This window comes from Tinamus guttatus, unplaced genomic scaffold (genome assembly GCF_059628265.1).
Source record: "Tinamus guttatus ecotype Peru unplaced genomic scaffold, ASM5962826v1 Tinamus_guttatus_pri_ptg000661l, whole genome shotgun sequence".
Classification (NCBI taxonomy): Eukaryota; Metazoa; Chordata; class Aves; order Tinamiformes; family Tinamidae; genus Tinamus; species Tinamus guttatus.
In genome coordinates, this window is record NW_028289195.1 from 210205 (window position 1) to 233452 (window position 23248).

Below are 23248 nucleotides of genomic sequence, written 5' to 3' on the forward strand. Positions count from 1 at the left end.
GAAGTCTGCAGCTTGAATAAGTCTTGATTTAATTGGAGCAATAAAAGCTACAGTCTCAGCTACAAGCCAATCTAACTGCATGGTACCCTTAATTCTGGTACACTGTAGTCTTATCAGTATAAAACCACATTTTCTGAAATGTATATTGATAAACCAATCTCAAAACTACTCACAAAATTTAGTAATATTTTTTTCCAATAATATCAACCTGTTTGGATAGTAACAGAATGGAAATATTTGGCAATTCTGTGTATATACAAATATGCTCCATGTATATAAATATGTATTGTAGTACACAAATATACCATTTATTTAATATAAGCAACAACATTCTGTGACAATTTTACCAAGAATATATTTTATACATCTGTGAAGAGATATATATATGATATAATTATATGACAAATACAAATATTTGAAGGTAGTGAACAGATTTGTTTATATGCATAATCATTTACTTAAGAGGATAGCTGAACTCAAATTCAGAATTCTTATTTACATTGTGCCATAAACATACATACATGCAAGTACCAGTCATAAAAATAAATCTTTATTTCAGAGAACTTTGTCTAATGATATACGTGAATACTGTGTGCTAAATTGCAATACACACTGAATAAATGCTGCAGTGCAATTAAATAGATATGTGACTTCTTACAGGGGGATCCTACATGGCCTTTATGTTAAAGACAAAGTTAAGTGATGTCTCTGACATAAGGTCAAAATGGGCAGATTTTCAAGTGGGTTTGACTTACATTTGTGCGTGAAAATGTAAAGATAGTGACACCTCTGATTTCTGTTCACGGACATCTTGATTTATGAGCACACATGTTACAAATTATGTATGCATTTAAACTGCATGACACTTAAAGAATCGCATATCATTTGCACAACTTTTAAAATTTGAGCCCACCAGGACAAGTCCTTCTACCCAGTGGGAAAAAAAACAAGCAAGAGAAGTTGTTGAGCAGAAGTAACATTTGGTAGCTTTCCCGATTAAACGAGGAACCACTATACACATTTTTGTATTTGGAGTTACATATCATTAGTTAATAGTAAACAAATTTTGTTTAGTTTAATATCTGAACTGAATTATTACTTCAAAGTAGCGATATTTCACACTTACAACCTAGTAACTAATAAAACTTTCTTTGTGCCATTCTTTAGCAAAGACAAAAGCAACAACAAAATTAACTATATTGTCATAAAGTCAGCGTAACAGTAATTCTTATAGCTGCACATCTCACTGTTTTCTAGATTATTTGGCAAATGATAAATCAAATTCCTCCTCAAGGTGACATGCCAGTAATTTCAAATTTGATTAGCTTTATGTGAAGGATGTTGATACATTTCTACATGAACTAATATTTGATACCTCAGCTAGCTGACAACCTTAACACTTTTAATGCCTCTCTGTAACAGTATGGCACCCTGAAATAATGCTAAGCTACTTTAAATCTGAAAAAGCATAGGGACTCTGGTTGAGGTGTGCCTCAGCAAGCTTGGCTTTGGTCTGTTCCTTCTGAGAATCTAGAATAAGGCATAACTGTATAGCTGTTTTGGTGCTTTTATTTTTAATTTATGAAATGGAGATGGATAGGACAGAAAGTAAATTTCTGCATCATCCAGTTCCATGTCCCATAATTCCAAGTTTCCAGGTAATGAAGATAAGTCCTGTGAGATCCGTAATATGTTTGATCCCCATATATCTCATGCAAAAAAAAAAAAAATCATAATTCACTACTTCAAATTCTTTGCAAATGTGCCGGAAAAGAAGAGTTTTGTGCTGCCAATTTATTATTTTCTTTAAAAGGGCTGTAATGGCACCAGTCATTGCCAAATCTGGGTGATGTGCTGTAATAAGACACTAATAAATGAAGCAACAAATAGTAGCTGGCAATATTTAAAAGTTATTGGCCATAGAATGAGATATGAGTGTGTCAACTGTTTTTTTTTTTTTTATCTAGATGATATGATGAATGAGCAGTATAATTGTCGTAAATAGGTTATTAAATATGAAACTTTATATAGATGATTGCGTGTTAGGGTAGATTAATAGTTTTATAATTTGCAGGATTTATTACATGTTTTATGTGAGTATGAAGTTGTCACTCTTGAAACCAAGCCCTTACAACTTTATTGGATTCAATAGTATTTCTGTATTTGCAATTGATCAACTAAATTGTTGTTTTGCGAGGGTAATTGATGCCGTTTGCAGTGGAGTGGCCTCAGGCTCTGCTCCACTGCCCTTCCATGTCATTCAAGAGGATACCAGTGCATTAGCACAGGAATATAGATGCTAATATCTGAAACAAGAGGGAAAAAAAGCAAAAAATAGATGAATATTGTTTTAAAGTAAGTTGTTCAGTATACGCTATGACATTATGCATCATGCAAAGTGAAAATTTAGATGCATTATTTTATTTCCTGTAAGCTCATCATTAAAGTTGCCAGTTATGTTTATTCTGACTTTGTATGAATTATGCTATTTTGCTGGGTGGGTTTTCTGGTTTTCATTTGTTTGCTTTTTGTTTTTCTTTTACTATTCTGTTAACCAAACCTCAGATAATCAGTAACAGTTAACTAGAGATGTAGAGATATGATAGTGGAATTTAGGAATGTGTTTTCAGATGCATATAAATTGATTACAGAATAACGGTGCTTTGAGGGACCAGCCATTTTTAGCTGCAGCAATATGTGAAACGTTGAGTTCTAATCGATTGACGTTATCTGCTATTCAGTACTGTTCCAGCCTAATCTGGAAGATTCAGAGGTAAGAACATAAATGAACTCAGCCTTTCCATTGGCAAAGATCAGAGAACCGGCTTGATTGTGAGTGATTCAATACATTAAAATGTTATCTTGTTAAAATGAAATGATATTATCATATCTGGTTTCTTATACAGATCACGATAATGAAAGAAGGGTCATGGTGTTCTTTTGTCATTGAATCTGTACTTAGGTTGATAGTCCTGTCTACAGATGCTCCAAAATCTTCCTTCAAATTTAGGGAAATCAAGTAAGATTTTTTCTCCCCAAAAGATTTGTTCCCCTTTGGTGTTCTTTTAAATAGCTGTTAGTTCTAGCTTGAAAAGTCTTTTTTTTTTTCCTTCTTAATTTCATTTGCTACCATTATAATTGCTAATATACATTTCATAGCATTGTATTATATGAATTTCCTATATCTGAGCAGTGTTACACTGTTCTTCATTTACTCATTATAACTGAGATTATTTTACCTACTACTGCAAAAGCCAGTGTGTTTAGGGCAGCTCTGTCCATTCCCAGGTTGTATCTAGGACTCAGTGGAGGAGTCTGGTGGAGAAAGGAACACGTGATCTTCAAGGCCAGCCCAAAACTCTAAGCTATATATGCAAAAATAATATCAGAAGAGCTCCAGTAATCACCATCCCCTCAGAAAGCAAGTCTCCAGCCATTAAGACTAAGAGCAGTTGCCCATTTCTGTATTTCATGGCCACGATCCCGTTTCCCTTGCTCCATCTCTCTGGGTGCTCATCTCCTTCCTCCAGCAGCAGAGTAGTTCCCCGTGCTTTGGCCTTTGGGCCAGTCCAGAGCAGGCACTGACCAACCTGGAGATGCTGCTGTGGAGCTCCAAGGGTCTTTTTCTCTCATTCAGCATGATGATTTTCCATCTTTCAGTCTGCTCTCCTTGAAGCAGATGCCCAAAGCCTATGCCCAAAGCCAGCCTGGTGATCATGTAGTTAAAATCTATGTTGTAATCCAAATGAGAGGTCAGTAGGGAGTGTTCTGCTATTTACTTGACTGAATCCCTCATTTTGCCCTTGAGTTGCACTTGTAATATTCTCTCAGTCTGCAATTCTTTTTATTATTTTTTAACCAAGTTGAAAGGAAAAAAAGAGAAATACCACCATGTGATATTACATTGATATCAGTCAGTTGCAGAGTTAGAAATTCTAGCTCCAGAGCATAGATCTCAAATAACTGAACTTGAATTCATTATACATCATGACATAAATCATACGATGATGTATACATTATGATATATGCATACAGGGTATGATGTGTATGTACAGTGATGTAAAGTAGCTGATACTCTTAGAGTAGTAGACTGTCACCTTCTCCATGATGCAAACCTAGAGGAGAATGAAATACAGATCTAGATGGTCAGTTTGCATTTGCTCAGAGGCAGATGATGATGCTGGAAGGCTGCACTCAGTTATTCTGGAAAGACGTGTCCCCTCGTGGTCACAGAGCTTTCTTTCTGCCTCCATCCTCCCGCAAAGTCTGTCCTCATGTCCCTGCTGTATCCAGGCTCCCTCTGCAAAATTTTCTGTCCCTCATCTGTACATCCCAATCTCTTTGTGCAGTAAGTTTCCTGCTTTTCCAGGCATAATCGTCTATTCGTCACCCACAAACCTACTTCCCTGATGTTCTCAAGCCTTTTGTGTGCGTGCACGTGCAGTTTGTTCGCACAGACCATCTCCCATGTTGGTGTCCTCTGGCCCCCAGGACTAGTTCCCTTCTCTCTTTATTTCCATTAGGCTGTTTTTTTTCCTCTTCCCTTACTTTGCCTGTGATCCAGCAGTGGAATTTGGAGCCGAGGAGCATCCCAGCTCTTAGTTCCTGTGCCTAATGCCGCAATAGCCTCCAGCATCCGGGAGCAGCCGCTGCAAAAGGAGTCTGGCCAGGCCCCTTTGGCCCTGGGCTGCAGACCCATTGCAGACATCTTCAGAGGACTCGGACCCATTTAGCTGCCAAATCCTGAGGAGTCTTTGCTGAGCATATGCAAGTGAGATTTTTTCAAAGGCTTAGAGCTAGGCAGAAGCTGGGTGGCTTTCCAGGGGAACTGCAGAAGGACAACAGGGACCATAGCTTCCAAATTTCAAACTGTTGCTGGGAAGAATAGAGACGCAGGAGCTTCTCAGCAAAATTCTTGTAAGACTTTCCTTCTCTCTTGCTCTCTTTTTTTTTTCTTTTTCTCAACAAGGCCAAAATATGTTTTTCCTCAGTCTTATTTCCTGAAGTAACTAAATCCTTTTAGTTGAAACATAAAATAATAATAATAATTGGCCTCAGGCAGACACAGAGCATGGGAATTTTCATCTCAAATACTTAGCTTGGCAAAATTTGTAAGCAACTGAAAACAATCTCTTTTAATGGGAACTATTGAGTTCTTTAACTACAGAGAATCTACTTACTCAGTGCACAAAAGTCAGATAAGAATATCTCCATGACCCATTTGTGATACTTAATGATTTAATAAGTATCTACTTTTTATATTTCAGAAATCCATGTTAAGCAGCGGGTGTCCTAAAGAGGTATTTGTTTCTACCACTTTTCAGGCCATACCAAAGCTCTTGTATCTCTTTGATTAGTTAAGCATGTCTGTTGCTGACTTATTTTATGTATTTATTTACTGAAGCATTTCTGTTTTGAAACTTAATTCAAATATTTGCATGCACATTAGAAATCCAGCTCAGTCAGCACAGTAAAAGTTCAGCCTCACATTCCTTAGAGAGGCAACCTTAGCATCTTCTGGACAGAAAGTTTGAAAATAAAAACAAGCTAGAATAAGATGGCTCTTCATTCAGATTACTAAAATAAAATGTGTTTATATGTGTGTGTATAAATATATATGTACACCTGCATATATATATATATATCTCCTCACGCCAGCACATAGACTCATGCGGCAAATCCTGAAGTTCTTAGTATCCAGTTATATTCTGAAAGAAATCACTGCTATAGACAGGGTACGCTTCCATGACAGAGATTTTGCTCTGTTCTTTTACCAAGAGCCGAGTTTTGTTTTCCTCACTTCTCCTCTTGTGAAAGAGTGTGAATATCTGTGGAACAGGGATACGATGGAAGACACGGTGGCCTTCACATGAGCGCTCTGTATTCTAGTTTCTAGCAACTTTAGAAGAGATCCTAGTAATCTGAATTTCGTTGCTGTTTTCCTGACTGCAGCTGCTTTCATGGTCCCTCTTAAATGAAGGCACTTTTCTTGGCGTGAAAGCAAGTTCCATGGAAATGCAACACAGTTTTATTTTTGCCATAGTGTGTTAACTCTTTGCAGGGAGAAGCAATATACCTCATCCTCCCAGACCAATTCTTCTCAGTGCTTCCCTGCCCAGCCTGGCAGCCATCCTCTCCTTTGCAGGTGCCCAGATCTACAGACCAGAGAACGAGGTGAGGTTTCCCAAAAACTGGCTGGTAGGAGCTGGCTTTTCCTGCTGCATGGAGACATCTGTATTCAGAGCAAACCCTGTCTCTGAAAGGAACATCCCCTTGACTTGCATCCCTTCTAACTCAGGTGCGATTCTGCAAGTTTACGGTGTGTTTGAACTTGAGCATGGAAAGACAACCTGGAAAGACGTGGGATCTGGAACACTGGCCTGTGAAGTCCTTGGAGATTCCATGGGGAAGTCACTATCATATAGTGCAGCCATAGAGTTACGAATGCAAACTGTTCGTGTCATTTCAGTACTAGAGCTGAAAAACATGTCAAAACAGATGGATATGTTGTTGACTGAAAGTTCCTTGCTTTTTAGTCAGTCATAGATTCCTCTTTCTTTTTTAATTTTTTTCACAACAGACTGAAAAAATGTTTTCTTAATTTAATATAGGAATATATTGTGGTTATAATGTTTCATTTATCCCTAGACTAAGGGAGAATGTACTGTGCATCTTCCAGCCACAGTGCAAGTTTTCCTTAACTGCCTGTATATAAGCTCCCCCCTAACTTCCCTCTACAGGAGATTTAGTTTTCATATTAACTCATTGCAGGATCTTTTATGAGCAGTGACTGTCAAACTGTGCTTGTCTGCACATTTGTGCATGCTGATATTGTTCTCATTTAGGCCGGCTTCAGTTCCCACCTCAATCTTGTTTGTCCCCATGCTGTTTTTTCCCTAATACATCAACAGTTGTTTTAAACTTATTTTGAATAAACAACCTTCAGTGGTTTAGACAAACTAAGCCAACTTGGCGAAATAAGTATTACTAGATATGCACAGGGCACAAACAAAAGAATTCCCCAAATGTATTTAAGTGATTTTCTTCCTGCTTTTTTTAATATAATATTTGTGGGCCAACTGTGGCAATAACTGATAATTTTAATACAAGATGACATAATTCCAGTTCACCAATTCTTAAGAGAGAAATTACACTGACAACCTCTTTTCATTTTGTTCTAATTTTATTTTTTTAAAAAAAGATATTCTAGATGTAGGAAAAGAAAATAATTTGAATCCCCAAGTTCTGAAATTCGTTTAAATATTTCGTCTCCCTTCCACTTCCAAATATACTTTCCTGGCAGGTTCTTGTTTTTCCTTCTCCAGCTTTCAAGGTTTACCATCTTTCTAGCTGACAGAGACTAAGTTTTCTTCTGAACCCACTAAATGTTTGTAAAAAGATCTCTACCATGACATGAAGGACCTTGCCCCATTTTTCATGGCACTCAGCACTCTGACTTAGCAGTGCTACAAATGGGCACACTGAATCTGTCAGAAGTCTCTACATGGAAACATCAGCTTTTGAAATCTGAACTAGATTTGGAAACGCACCAGGGTTGTTAAACTTCATTATTTTCTCTCTGCTTTGCTTTTTCTCTCCTCTGCCATTAGTAAAATGATAACCTGTTTCTTCAGCGTGGAAATGCTGGTGTTGGCTTGAAGATAAGTTTTTGGAGGTTGATGGTATTTATTATATATATAGTGGATAATAGCCCATCAGCCCACATTTTGAAATAAGTAAGGTGTCCCATATAGAGTTTACTTAAATAATGAAATGGTTAAATATTGCTCTTTACAGTTCTGCAATTAGATGATTAAAAGCAGATTAGCAGGGAAGAAAAAAAAAAAAAGGACTTTTGGGGCTGCATTCTGGCATTTTGTGCTATTCTTGTGGTATACAAGACAGGAAATGATGGGAGCTTCCTCCTGCAGGAATCTGTGTTCATGCTTCACCGTGGATCATGCCGGGTTCGGCTGAGCTGTCATCTTCAGCTGCAGGTTAGAAATGGTGACCTTGGTGGTCTTCCTTGTAATCACAGAGTGAGAGTTTTCCACTTTGGGGGCTTTTTTTTTTTCCTCTTTTTCTTTTCATGAACTTAACTTTTGTCCCAGATTTTCGAGTTCTTTATTCTGCTGGTGATAGACCTACCTCCCACACACACACATACTCATGCATCTGACTCAGAGGAACAAATAAATTTTATGCTGGAACTTGGCAGCGGTCACCATATCCCTAAACGTAACGTATCGTCGACTGTCCTTGGCTTCACCCTTTCTGTTCTGTACTCCGCTTCGCTGAGCTGTTGGTATTTATTTACCATGTTTCTCACATGGTACTTTTCTTTAACTCATCACTGCTTCAATGGCCGGGTACAACCTCCCTTTACTCCCCAAATGAATTGCAGATACTGAGGCTGTGCTTGATTTGCTTGTCTTGGTAGCAACATTCACTTTACCGATTCAGAAGAAGTAAGAAAGGAGGAGGATCCACCAGAGAAACGTACTGAACATTTCTAAACGTATCTGCCATTTTCTGTAGCAGAGAGAAGGGATAAGCGGGGATTAAAACACAGCCTTGTGGACATTAATCTCAAATGTTGCCTCTAATGACATCTTTGAGGTTAAGTAATAGGAACTGTGATATTATTCAGCTTAGTTAAATTTGGTGTAATTCACATCTGCAGAGCTTTTGTGAATTAGTGCTTAGTCTTAAATTGCTGGTTTCTATGATATGGGGCTTCATAATATCACATATTGAGTCTTGATATGTTATGAATTAGGGTGTAGAAGTCTGAAATCCATGAGACACATGCCAGAAAAATGCAAGTTCCTGTGTAGTTCTAAAGCAAATATGTAATTAATTTAGCTTGCAACATTTAACAGCTGGGATGGCATCCTTACAAAGAATTCCTTCCCGTTCTTTATTTACTGTTCCAACCTACATGTTGGAAATGGCCACTGGAGACAGACTCTTTTGCAAAGCTCCGCTCATGAGCTTCAAGTGTTTGCCCAGCACAGCTGATTTCTTGCCTCACACTTCACCTCATTGGTCTCTAATAGGTGCAGATCTGTATTGATTACTGTGACTTGCAGAAGAGAAAAATCTTTGCACTTCAGATTGGATATAAATTATAAATAGCATCTCTAAAGGCTGTGCGGTGCAGAAATGGCATTCTTCTGAGACAGCCACATGTAAAGCTGTTGTTGTAGAGGTTATTAACTTTATGATTGCAGCACAGGTGTACTTGACCCACAACAATGATCATTGTCCATAAAATCTTGCAGCCTGGCCTCAATCACCTGCCTTTCTCAAGAATGTTCATTAGCAATGGCCAGCAAAGGTCACACTAATAAAAGAAGGTTAACACTCGCTAGATCAGTGTAAATTTACTGGTGAAACAGCGTTATCTTCTTCACATCTTTCTCACTAATACAGCCATGCAGGCTTCTGCAAGTAGGTCTCATAGGTCTTAGATGTACAGTGCATAGCTGTGTTTGTTTGTAAGTGTATGTTTGTATACATATATATATGTAGCATAGTGAAACACAAATGAAAAAAATGTGTCCAGTATGACCTAGCCATAAGCAGGAGTATGAGGGTTATCTATAACATTTTCTTTTCCAGAATTTCTTATACTCACTTGATAGAATTGAAGTTTAATCAAAATGAACAGAGAACCTTACAGTGACTCCCAAAATTTGAGTTTTTAATTCCTTTGCTATGTACTGCTTGTATTCTGGGGGCCTAGTTTTGTTGTCTTAGGCATTGCACAAACACAAATATTTCCTCCTCCTGAAATCACCAGGAAGTGTCCTAAATGGTTCCTGAAACCATCAGTCTTACTAGAATGCCTGTTTATTTCTTTTACCATTTGGGTCAGGGTGATGTTGAACATTATGATGTTTCTATGGATGTGCTCTTTTTCTTTTTTTTTTTTTTTTTTTTCCTTCATAGCTACCTCAGGATCTGAGTGAGTCCAGATTTTTGAAATGGTGGCAAAAAACAGGTCTGAGACTTTCTTCTTTCACTAAGAAAAAGTGAAGTATAAAGAAGGAAAAGGAGCTCGGTCAGGTAGTACCAGCAACTGGAAGAAGGCAGAAGGTGTTGGCAAGGCCAGGGAGAGACATGGATTCAGGACATGCAGAACTGGATAAACTGAGTATCACAGGGCAGAGAGGATGAAGTGTGGTCAGAAAAAGGGAGGAATCACAAAGCGCAAAGTCAGGAGAACTGGGCTAGGGTAGGTTGTCCAGATTCAGCAGGATTTAAGGCCCAGGTGGTGGGCAAGAGTTCAGGATAAACTGTAAGGTGAAAAAGTGCTGGGAGAAGAAATTCAAAAACAAGTACATGCCTTGGACTGATGAAAATTTGGCAATGGGTGGAAGAACATTTGGGAAAAATGAAGTTAGGAACCTTGGGAAGGAATGAAGAGGGTATTTGTCCCTCTGAGGTCTGCACGCCTGTTCAGCATTGCTGGGGGCGCCTCTCTATCTGCCTCAGACCCAAGGAAATATTTCCCCTGTCAGGCCCAAGGTGTTTTTGAACATGTACAGAAGCTATCCTGTAATAAGGCATGTGCAGAGCTTTAAGGTCAGAATCTGAGGTGTCTGTGGAGTTCAGACACCTCGGGGGTTAGTTAGCAGCTGAGTCAGGATTTGCAGGATCATCTGGGTTTAGGCTGTTAAATTTCACCTACCTTGATTTAAAGTAATAAGCCCTTTTTGACACCTGGTTTTAGACTGCCTTAGGCACCTGGAGCAGGTGTCCACCAGGAACAGGAAAATCCATGGAATCTATGGCTGGCTTTCCTTTCCCCTCTCTTGGCCTCTTCCCACCATCCTGCAGGCGTAGCCAGCGAAAGGGGAGAACCAGATGGAGAAAAGTTTCATTCCACAGTCCCCCAGGAGCAGAGCTGGCATTGCAGAGGCATAACTTTTTTTTTTCCCTCTTAGTCATCATAAAACGAGTCTCTGAGAGACAGCCAGAGGGAATTGGCTTTCCTATGGGGCGTCCAAGGGCAGCCGCACACCAAAGGACCACAGCAGCAGCTGGAAACTGCAAAGGCAGCGCTGGCAGGATGGGCTTGGGCTGGGGCCGTCAAAGGCAAGAGCCCCAAGACAGTGCGGGAGGGCAGCTTTTGGATCAGGTTTTTTGGTCCTCTTTTCCTTTCGAAGGTAGGGTTTTTTATGATAAGGAAAGGAGAATGTAATTAGTAGGGGCAGGGAAGCATAAGAGTGCATTTCTTTTGCACTTAATTGTAAAAGAAGAAAATCACTTATCTGTACCTATGAAAATACTGAGTTTGCGGTGACTGTAAACTTTTGACTACATAGATACAAAAGGACACCCAAATCCAGGAAGAGACTTCAGGAGGAAAAAAAAATCCCCTTGAAATATTTCTTTTGTACAGGATTATAAATATATTCATTGGTAAGGAGAGTATTATGGGGAGTTCACTTATTCCCCAAAGGTTTCCTGTGTTTCAGTTCAGCTTCCTAATGAAATTATAAAAGCACCAGCCTCAGTCCTTTATGGCCCATGAATGTTTCCTTTACAGTCCCTCATATAAGGGGCTGTTTCTATCCCTTGTAAAACCCTCTTTACTTAGGGATCTTTTAGCAGATGCTAATGTTGGCCTTAGCGTCAGGCCCACTGTAAAGTCGCTTAATGGCCCTGAGGGCACTCAGGTAGAGAGGGTACCAGTAGCCTCTTTCCTCGCTGCTTTGCCTGGTAGCCAGAGCTGCCTGGCTCCCTCCTCACTGCTCTGTGGCAGCAGCTTTGGGAGGTGCTGTGGAGCACGTCCTGGGCGAATACTGTTTAGGGGCAAGCAGTCATAAAGCACTGTCCTTGAAAGCAGCTGTTTCTCTGGTTGTTTCACATGTCTAGTCCTGCCAGAATCAGTGGAAATGGTTGCTAAGTCATACGTGCTCGAGTTAGTAGAGGTTGCCAGGTAGGGGTATTATTTCAGCTCACTGACGTGTAAGCAGTAAAGAGTTGAGGAAATTTGAATTTTTTTTTTCAGCTTTATAAATGATGGAAACTTTGAAGCTTAAATACTTGCTTTTCAGTGGTCTCATCAAAGAGGCCACATGGATGTATGCTCACTCAGGAAGTTTAGAGTTCTGAGCCAGTCAAAACTTCTTTTATTTAAAGGATAATTTTCATTTCTCCTTTTTGGGGAAAAAAAAAAGTAATTTTCAAATGCTAAATACTTTTGGGTGCTCTTGGTGAAAATTTTATAAAACGTTGGGTTTTTCTTATTTTCTTTTTCTAATTCATGATAGGTGAAATAGCATCCACTTTACAAAAAATCTTAGTTGACTCACTATAGTGTATTCTTCAAATGTTTCAGAGCTACTAGGATGTACAATGCAAATTCAGTTGACTTTACATGTTGTCTAAAGTGCAGCTAATAAAATCACAGGCACATCGAGAACAGGGCTGGATAGAAAAAAAAAAAAAAAAAACTCAGGAAGTTACCTAGTTTGGTCTCACCTGCGAGGGCACAGTCAGCTGTGCCCAAAATCAGCTTCCTCTCCTCCCCAGGTGAGCTCCTGGGAAACCTGACATGGTCTTGTCCCCCAGAGCGGCCCTTTCCCCGGCCGCATCTCACCACATGGGGCAGTGCCACAGCAGACTTCTCTATGCAGAAGAATCTAAGGGAATTTGGAGCCAAAGGCACATTTGCCATTAGGCTCGGTCATCCTAGAGCAACAATTCAGGCCAGCCGTCAGCCCGATATTTCTTTAAAACCATTGAAATGTTATAAATCTTTCATTTAATTGTAGGCATATGAGCCTTGCAAAACTGTGACCATCTAGAGCCTCTAACTGTCATGTTGTTCTTAATAACTGTTCTGTCTTAGATTTAGGGCTCTACATGTTTCTTACTGGGCCTTTCCTGTAGCCACTTCAAACAGTCATATTTTAGAAAGAGTGATTTTTTTTTAAAACTTGCACTCCAAAGAGAACCACTTGACTTTTGGGGACACATTCACTTCCTTAAACTTTCACTTCCTTGGCCAGTTAGAGCTCAGAGGAGCACACAAATGGCTCATGCTCATGAGGCTCCCCTTAATATTTAAGAGAAGAATAGCAAAAAAATGGCAACTGCAATCATGTGTGAGCCTCCCATCTTTCATACTTTGCCAGCCATATTTGCAAAGAGCTTTTGTATGAATCTTTGTGTCTGTTGCTCTGTGGCGGTAGGAATTAACTATTCTGTTGCCTTTTTTAAATCTGGCACTTCTTGTGAGTAGTTTACGTGCTATAAATGAGGTGGGGATGCAGATATGAGAGTGGAGAGGTAACCTGTGTTCCAGATGGGAGGGCATCTTGTAGCTCTCTTTCCATCTTCCCACTGAAGATATTGCAAATAATGAACATCCTATAAAAAATAAGTGTTATGTCTGTGGTCAAGGGAGGTAATAACTAAGTATAAAATATCCTAATATATGAAGTCCACTCTCCACTGTTGCCAGACAGAATCCTGCAATTTTATTTGGATGAATAATCCATCTAAAACAGCTTACTGTGAGTTTAAGCCCTCTATATAAGCTGTATTTTCATTTCTGCAGATGGAGATTTACCCGGTTCTTCCCTCGTGGTTCCTCTAAACAAGTCATTTCCCTATGCAGATGCTTTTAGATTACCATCAGGTCCCTGACTCCAAAAACTATTGCTTCTATGCCAAACTAAACACACAAGGGCTTTGTTCTGCTTTTATTTTTATTAATGTTCTTTCAGAAATCACTGCTACTATTTCATTCATTGCTTTATGGCTTCTCTCTTAATTTTGCTTAAGTTTTTAACCAGCTTTTAGCATTGAGATGTCTAAAACTGCATATGCAGAAGCCCCTAAGGTCACTGGTTCTGACTCTGGAGCTAATGGACTCCTTCACATTTTTTTCCCAAAACTTCTGTATTCCCTGTCGGAAGTAAGATTTTAAACAAGGCATCTTTTACTCTCCTTTTTCCTTAACTTTGAAGGTGATGCTCTGAGTGCTTCTGCTGTTTCTGTGTTTGAGATCTGGAGGTCTACATCAATAAGTAGTCGCAGCAGAAGCAGTAGTGCCTGGAAAGCACATTCCCATTTTTGTGTGCACATCTAAAGGATCTCAGCTGAAGTATCATAAAGGGATAAACCTTGTAAATTAAAATTAGTTAAATCTATCATTACTTGATAACCTCTGATATGGTCGAAGTTTTTTTAAAAAAAAATGTTAAATTCCTGTTTAGAAATAACTCTGTGACACAGGACTCATTTAATAGCATCCACATAGGTGCAGCAGAGGCAGGGAATATCATTGCAGGCAGATTTGAACACTAGAATAGCATCACATTAAGACTTTAATGTCTGTGTTTGTGTGTAGAGAAAGAAAGAGAGAGCATGAAAGGGGAGGGGAAGAAGAAATTTCCAGTGACTCATAACTTTGGGGAGGAAAAATCATTTCTCAAAGGCATATCACTTTGATATTGCCCAGTCAGAAGGCATTGGTGTGTTTGTTCATTTGTTGGTAAAGGAAAAGCAGAATTGTGTGACTTCTCTGAGCTGTGGAAATAGGAAAAAAACCTGTTTAGTGAGTTTAAAGTGCTTCTGTGCATGCATATGCCCCTGAAAGGCCCTGCGTCATCTAATCCTCAAGTTTTTATAAGGTTTAAGACCTTTTATGCTAGTATAGTTTTGCGTCTTCAGTCATAAATGTGGCACTAACTCTGCAAATACTTGGAGCCAAGAAATTCACTGCGATTCCAAAGTTAACATCCTTCCTAATGCTGGCATTAACATTTCTCAGCCTGGTAGGATTTGGGGGCAGCATGTGACAGCGGGAATAGAGCTGGCTCCCACTGCAATCAATGGTAAACTTTCCACTGCGTGAGATCAGTTGGTGAGCAGTGGCAATGCTATCTGCTGTAATAAGGACTAAATCCTGAGGCGTGGAGCACCCTTAATTCATTGTGAAGCCCACGGCATTTAAAGATGAGCTGCTGCTTAAGGAATCAGAGCCGAGGTCAGCGCAGCGGCTGATATCTGTGGCAGAAACTTTTCAACCTGGGAACTTTTCTTCCTGGGCACAAGGATACCGGCGGCAGCGACTCGCATCGCAGCCTCTCCCGGCCGCGGCACGCCGTGGGAACCCTTTGTCCCACACATCTTGTAAACGCCGCGGGGGCCCCCGTTGTTCGACAGCGCTTCTAAACACCGCGGAGGGAGCCTTTTGTCCGGCGCCGTTGGTAAACTCCGTAGGAGGGCACCTTTGTGCCGCACAGCTGGCGATCGCCGCGAGAATGAACGATGGGGCTGCCTGGCTCCGACGGGAGAGCTGACGCAGCTCGTACGGCGCACGGGGCTCACTGGTTTCAGAGCCTGCGAGCTTCTCTAGCCTGTTTTTCTGGAGGGCAAATAAAAAAGGTGAGGCACCTGGAACAACCTGCGTGAATGTGTGCACCAGTGAGCCCTCGGACTGTTCATTCCATCCTGCTGTACAGCCACCTCTGGAAACAGGGAGCCAAATTGGGGCAGCTTTTTACTATTTATCAGTCTCTTCTTATGTTTGCTTCATCTCCTAATTCAGCTGCTAATTTACTTAATAAGCGCTCTTATTATTCTTCCAGATCACCAATAACTGTGTTTAAAAGGCTTGAACGTTAGTACCAATCCCTGTGGCATGTCGTAGGTATAATCTCAACTCCATCCTATTACTTACTGCTGAGCTTCTCAAGTGCTCTGGCTGCCTTCTGAGAAGGGTGACGGTGCTTGTTTGTGAGAGATATCTATGAGATATCCTGCATTGCCTCATAGTTACAAAGTTAAGCTTTGCTTCAGTCAAAAAGCAGTGAATTTAGTGAACCACTGTGTTCTTGCAAACTCGTGGCTGTGCGACCACAGGGATGAGGAAGGGGAGTGAGGGGACCCACTGCCTTGGGTCCCGGTGTACGACATCTGAATGCACCCAGATATTGAACTCACTGGTGCTTCTGGTGCTGAGAGCATGGGGCACCCGGAGCAGCGCTGCTCGGCTGGTATGGCTTATTTTCTTGCTCACCTCATCTGCAGCAGTGTTGCCCTCTTCAGGGAGCCCGCCCCAGTGGTGTGGAGCTGCACTACGCTGCAGCTGTACCTACGTAAATCTGGAATATCCTAAGAGATCCTTGGCTCTTGCAAAAGCAAATCGTTTATAAACTAGACATAAGGGTGCCTTGCAGCCTGCCAGAGAGAGGAGGGTCATATTCCACTGCAGATGTTTTTCTCTGGCTTCCTTATATGCTAGAGTTGTCATGTTGACCTATGCAGGAAGATACCCTCCTGAAGAAATCCTTTGCCTGCTAATTTTTGTGATTCGACAAAATGTTCAAGCTTGATTTTATCTTTTGTTTCTTTTCTTGTTAAATCTAGGCATGTTTTGCCTTAAGGCTCCAGTTACCCTAAAGGCACTTTTTTTTTTTTTTCGAATGATGATCTGTTATTTTGATAATATTCAAAGGTAAATTTTACCTGGTAGTGGTAGTTTCATTTAATACTTTCTTTCTCAAATTAGAGTTATTTTTTTCCTTCTCTATGACCCAGTCTTCTGGTGTCTACCTGCTTGTGCATGAATTTTCAGAAATAATTGCCAGTAGTTCAGCAAGTTCGTTAACTGATTCCCTTAAGACCCTCAGATGCATGTCATCCAGAAGATTTGTATATTACATTTTTGCAAGTGTTCCCTTACCAGGTTTGTTTTGTTTTGAATCAACAGCTAAATTGGCAAGTCTTTGTTATTTCTAATTGTCAGTATCTCTTTGTTTTGGTGAATAAAACTTGCTCATCATTTGACAGTCATTATTCATTTTACTTCATTTATTAATTGGAACCACGCTCTTTGGAGTTCTCTTCCTGTGATGCTTTGGACTTGTTTTAAAATATAAATCCAGTTCTGCCCAACTCTTTCTTCACTAGCAATTGGGAAGGCATTCTGTTTTTTTTATCACTTTTCTCACTGAAATCTGTAAGTAGCTCTCCATTTTTTCTTTGTACCTTGCTCCCAGAAGGATATTCCTCCAGCAGAGAGTCTTTTCTCTCTATGAATCCTTGAGTATAGCCATATTGGCTGCCTTGCCATTTATTTGTGGTTTTTTTTTTTTAATTCTGTAACTGTAGTCCTAGCATATTTAGGATGTTCTAGCTGTCCCCCACACTTAGCATACTGTTTTCATGTCTTTTTGTTACACCATGCTCCTACGATTTCTCAAACACCCAAAGAATTAATGTATTTGCTGTTTACTTTGTGCTACAACCCACTGCTTAATACAGTGTGTTGAACACTGTACTTTATAATCACTGCCATTGAAATTAGTGGGCACAAAGGGTGTAAATATCTTGGAGTAATCCTGTTGTAGTACAAAGGTGTGTTATTATCTGATTTTGCAAAGAGTTCTATCAAAAAAAAAAAAACATGGTTTCTCGAGCATTTGATTTAGCTTTGTCGCTTTGTCTACTCTTAAACAGCACTGAGCTTGAGGACTTCAACAACATTTTTCCTCTTGTGAAAAACCATATGGCCAAATCTCTCATCACCATTAGGATGCAACTCCTCTTGCTTCTGTCCAGTCTTATGGACCTCCGGTGTATAAATCACAAATGCATCGTCTGCACAGTGGGTTTTTTTTTTTTTTTTTTTTAGGTGTCTCTCTTTAGTAATGGTTGGATGTCAATACGTAAGGACAAAATTGGACCTTTAAAGGGCCAAGGCAGATACTTGGCAGGTTTTTCTTATTGTAATATTAATCAAGGAAAGAATCATCATAATCCTAGAAACTAAATAGCCATTGTAGTGATTTTATCACCAGGGAAATTGTTCATCTGTCAGTAAGATTGTTACTAGGAAAGGGAAAAACAGAGAATGTTAAAATTGCTTCAGACCGCTGAAACATTGGGTCCCTCTAGACTCAGAGCTTGAATTGTGCCTTGCGAGGGGTGGGTTGAGCAGGGCTGCTTCAGGAGAGCGGCGGTTTAATTGCTTTCAGTAACACCAGTGCACGTGAGCTCCATCCCTCCCAGGGAAACGGGAAGAGTGCACGAGAGAAGGCAAGACAGAGGCAGAGGGAGGCTTCTTAAACTTATTGTTTCATCACTTTTTCTTTCTGGATGGCCCTTTAGCAAAGAAAATATGTTGATAAAAAAAAAAAGAAGAAGAAGAAGAAGAAGAAGAAAAGGAAAAAAGGAAGCCTGATGTTCACTGCTTGTATTTTCAACTGGCTTAAGCTGGCAGATGTTAATGAGCGTGAATATGGATAATAAAGAGATGGATCAAGGCAGGAGGGAGTGACAGAGATGGGTTCATATCTCTGCATAGGGCCCAGAAAGCCGTACATGAAGCCCCCTTTGCCTCAACATGATGCTCATGTAGGCTGCAACATGGAAGCATGAGGCGACCTACCTGTGTTGGAGTGTCCTCTGTGTGCATTACGATAGCATATTTCTCTGTAAAACGTGCTTCTGTAGGTGACACCTTGGCTTATGGTGGTGTATGGTGGCTATGGACAGCCACACCGTAGCGTATGATAAAGGTCATACCACACTCAAAGCTGCTTTGGGCAGGAAGGGTCTGTAACATGTGCGAATGGGAGAACTTTATCCCTCTGCTCTGGTTGGACACCTTGGTCTACGGGATGACCCTCAAGCAGGGGACAAACCTTGTCGATACTGTCATGGGTTGGATCTCAGCCAGAAAAGGGGAAGACTGTCTGCGTCGAAAAAGCCATCTGTAAGACACGATAGCTTGCCGTCCGGTAAAGAGGATTTGCAAAACCATGGATGAATCTGGAGGTAGAAGGCATTTGTATGAACAGTGCCTGGAGGAAATCTGTGTAAGACTTCAAGAATAGTCTTTGTACAAGGGACAGGGGGCGGGGGAGTCCGTGTGTGTGTGTGTGCGTGTGGCATGGATTGTCTTTGTGTGGAAAAGTCCCTTTGTGTAGGAAGTGGCGGCTTTACATGGAGGTTGTTTCAGAAGCGCCTGTGTGATGGCCGCCGTGTGGCGAGCTAGGGGAGGCAAACATGGCAGCCAGCGCCTGCACAGATGCATTTCTGCAGGGAAAAGCAGCAGTTTCCGAAAACAACGTGTGTTCTGGGCAGGAAGAGGTGCCGTCGGCGCGAGAGGGTCTCCATGGTGGATGCTGGTGGTGCCAGCGGCCTGCAGCTGTTTGGCGAGTGTCTCTGGAGGAGCGGCTGTGCTGTGTGCCTCCAGGTCCCACAGGCGGCCTGGTCAGCGCCTGGGCGCTACAGCCCTGGGCACCGCGTGCCCTGCCCTGTCCTTCATTGTTGTCACTGCCCAATTGTGATACTGTCACAAAAACTGTTGCTAGGCAACAAATGTGGTTACCAGGTCTCAGCGAATAGCTGAAGGGGGAAAGCAAAGTGTTGCACCATTGTAGAGTAACCATAGCAATGACCTACTATTACCGACTAAAGAATTATCATTAACAATGTTAAAGTATCAAACGGAGGCCCACGATCCAGAGATTTCCAGGCAGCATCCCCACATAATTGGGTTGTCCAGGAAGAGATCCCAACTCTTCCCAAGCGCCGGGCTCATTATGGCTGCAGGAAGGAGGACGGACATGAATATTGTTTAAATTTCTTTTATTTTTATTTTCCTAATAATGCAAATGCTTGAGGAAAACACCGATCAAACTGTAGGTGAGTACTGACTGTGAGAGTCAGGAACAGATGAACATGTTGACAGAGGGAAAAGGCAACAGAAGCGGTTCCCTTTCCTGCCTCCATGTTGTGCACTGGTTTACTGGGAGAAGCATCACTGAAGTGAGGCATCAGGTGTTTCTAAAAGTCAGATGTTCTGTTTAACTGTTTTAGTTAAAAAGTCTATATTGTGTTGAAATCAGTGTTTAAAAAAAATAATAAAGATGAAAGAAAAAGAAAAAGAGAGAGAGAAAGCATCCAAATCTTGCAAAGCAGATGCATTTCTCTGAGCAGGACCAGGCAAGTGAAGTGCTTTAACGGAGTCGGTCTTAGCAGGGGGACTTTGGGCTTTGGCTTTCCCAGACCCTGGAGTCTTTCAGACTCCATGTTTCCCAAGCAAGTGACAGGGAAAGGAGGCTGCATGTGTGCACACATGCGTGTGCAGCAGGGTGGCCCCAGAGCGGCGCCCAGCGCAGGGACGGGGACAGCAGCGGTGCGGTGGCTCCCTGGCGTTTCAAGCACACCTGGGGCACCCAGTAACTCAAACTCTGCCGTTTCCTCTCTTGCAGGTACCGAGCGTCACGAACTGACTTCCTGGAAGAGCTTCCCGTCTATTTTCAAATTCTTCAGCGAAGCAATAGAGGCAAAGAACAGCTCAGTGAAGCTGGCCCCGACGCGGCGCTCCAACAGGATCAAATACGACGAATTTTAAAAGCAGAAAAAACAAACCTCTTGGCTGCTTGTTTTCCGCGAGCAGTATCCCAGCCCCTCATTAGATTGTTTTCTTCCTAGAGCACAGGGTCGTGATGTATACATCTAAATAGCGTTTTGCATTATTTCTAGATGAGTGCAACTGTCAAAGCAATATGGGTTCACTGGTTGTGCTTCCTGTGGGCTGTAACTTGGATTTCGTGCTGCCCATCAGTGCGCAGATTAAGGCTGACAGTGGTACTGCACAGTGCAGCATGGTGCAGCTCTAATTGCCCTGACATAGCCCTGCACCAAGCTGATGCCAGGATTTAACAGCTTCTTCATGGTCCTATTGCCTGCAAGATTTTTTGTTGCTTCCTTCCAGGGTTCACTTTTTTTCTCTCTCTCTCCTTTTGCAGGAGCGAAGTTTTTGGTTTGTAGGGATCCCATTTTCAAGCCATAATGACTAAATAAAAATATAAAAAGGAAACCCATAAACAGCACAAACGTGATTAAATAGTATTTGGACTTATAAATACTAGTTATTCTCTGTAATTCTAAAATCTTTTTGGTTTGGCTTTATTTTCTTATGAGACCAGGGGACAGACTGTGCATAAAGTAGCTCCTATGAAATAACAAATCACAACTAGATATTTCTGTGGAGAAGTATCTCTGAATTTAAACTAAGCTTTCCAGTAAATCTGTACATTGCAAAAAGAAATAACTATTTTTAAAACAAAACCTGGTGATGCTAGAATCTCACTGCTTTGTGATCCTAGAACTGCCATTTTCACAGAGTTTGTAACTCTAATTTTACAGTTGCAAACTGTTCTCGTGCACGTATCTATGGAAAGTGTAACATAGATTGTCTGTATTTAAAATTTACTTTTAGCACTTGGTTGAATACCTTTATTTTTTATTCTGAAAGAAAGTCTATTTTGAGACAGAGCAAAATATAAACTACTCTTTTTAAAGCCAGCTCTATCTTGGAGTGCTAACAAGCGCAGGATTTTACACTCAATAGCCTTCTCTTTCTCGGGGACCAAGTGAGATCAGCTCTTCACTCTTTCATTTTCCACTGATAGGAGGGTCCAAGAAGTTCGGTCCAGATTTATGGGAAAGTCTCTTTGTTGTAGAGATTTTCTCCTCCTGCTGGATCAATGGCATTATTTGTAGATCTCCTCTTCCTTTTGAAAGTCCTACTTAAAAAAAAAAATGCCTATTCATTAACCGCCTGGACCACACTGTGAAATATGACCGAAAAAAAAAAAAAAGTGTGTGTGTGTGGGGGGGGGGGAGTGGGGGCGGGAGGGCGCGTTTTCATATTTTTTGTTCTTCTTCTTCAGGGGCCGGGTTTGCATCGCCTGTGATGCTGCTAGAGCCCAGGCGAAGAGAGAGAAACTGGGGCGGGGGCGGGGGGGGGGGGAGTTTTGGCCGCTGCAGCCACCTCGGGAGTGCGGGACACGGAGACCCCCCTCCTTCGTGTAGTATTTCCTATTTCAGAATTGGACCTATGTGAAGGTCTGGGGAGAGAGCAGTGCCTGGTGCGGCTCTCGTGTGTCCTGCCCGGCGGGAGCGTACCCGTAAAGGAATGGTACCGAGCGGCTCTGCCCGCCGGTGAGTCCAAATCCCGGGATTCGCACTCTTCTCCCTTTGTGCCCCGCAGCGCCGGGGCCGCGGAGCGCCCGCGTCGCTGCCCCACACTCGCTGCGGGGACGTGTCTGTCGCCTCCCTCTTCCCGGAGCCGCCTTACTGCCCTTAACCTCTCCCTTTGGGAAGCGTTGCCTCCTCGGGGAGGTCGCCGGCTCCGGCTCCCGGGCACGGCCGGGAAAGGCGGGGGGAGAAGAGAGGGTCGCTTTTTTTCCAAGGCCGGAGCAGTGCCAAACCCTAGGGGGGCCTGTTGTCCCAGAGGATGGGGAAGAGGGGCTGCTGTGTAGCTGGGCCACCCCGGGAGCTTGCGGCCACCCCGACCGCTTTCCACCCGACGTCGTCCCCCGAATTTACACTGCACATTTGGGGTGTTCGTGTTGCTTCCCAGAGCCAGGCAGGGGGTCTAGCCCCCTAAACGCGCTGCCCGGCGCCGCGGGTGCATCAAGGGACCCCCGGGTGCCGAAATGTTGCGGAGAAAGATCTATTTTTTTAAGCGTCGATGCCAAACGAAGTGTACAAAAAAATTATACTGTGACAACTGCCCTTTTTAGCGTTTCTTTATCTTGCCGTCGCCTGGCTTGTGTTACTTTTGCTTCTGTAAAGAGCTGTAAAGCACAGGGGATTCTTACCACTTGTACATTTCTGTTTACACTGAGCAAAAAATACTAATAATTGAAATAAAGCTGCTCTTTTCTCTTCTGCTGCGCGCTCGTTCCCAGCTCCGCAGACGGGAGCGGCGGCTCTGCGGGGCTCTGCGCGGCCGAGCGGGGCGGCCTGCCAGGGGAAGGGGGTGTTTGCATCCGGAGAGCTTGCAGGCCGCCGGGGAGCAGGAGGGAAACTTGGGCATCGTCTCGTCTGGGACGCTGCATCGGGAGCGGAGGGGGCGGCCAGCGGCCCCGCGTGGCTCCGGGATCCACCTCCCCTTCCCTGTCCTTCCTTCCCCTTTCCATTCCCTCTGCGGGCAGCAGCGGCGGGTCGAGTTGTTCCTCTCCCTCCCCGCCCCCCCCCCCCCTTTTTTTTTTTTTTTTTTTCCTAATCCTCCATTAGTCCAAACAAAATCAGTCGCCTGGAGTCTGAGAAAAGGGACGGGGAGGGGGTTGATCGATGCTCGCCAGAACTTCGGCCCCTTTCTCGGGTAGGAAGGCCCCTCGCTGGTAGTGGGGGCAGAGCTGTGCTCCCCCCGCGCCTTCTCCCCGCCCCGCTCCGAACAGCGTGTGCGCTGAGGGCA

At 42.3% G+C, this 23248-nt stretch overlaps 1 protein-coding gene across 4 annotated transcripts in view; it reads left to right on the forward strand.

Annotated features, from left to right (window-relative positions):
- ARB2A (ARB2 cotranscriptional regulator A) overlaps positions 1 to 20650 on the forward strand; it is a 226433-nt gene extending 205783 nt beyond the window's left edge. For all 4 annotated transcript variants that reach the window (XM_088536388.1, XM_088536389.1, XM_088536391.1 and 1 more), the window contains one exon: positions 20250 to 20650. In XM_088536388.1, coding sequence (XP_088392514.1) covers positions 20250 to 20392 — 143 coding nt within the window. In that variant the 3' untranslated portion in view covers positions 20393 to 20650. The remainder of the gene's footprint in view (positions 1 to 20249) is intronic.
- Positions 20651 to 23248: the final 2598 nt, after the last annotated feature.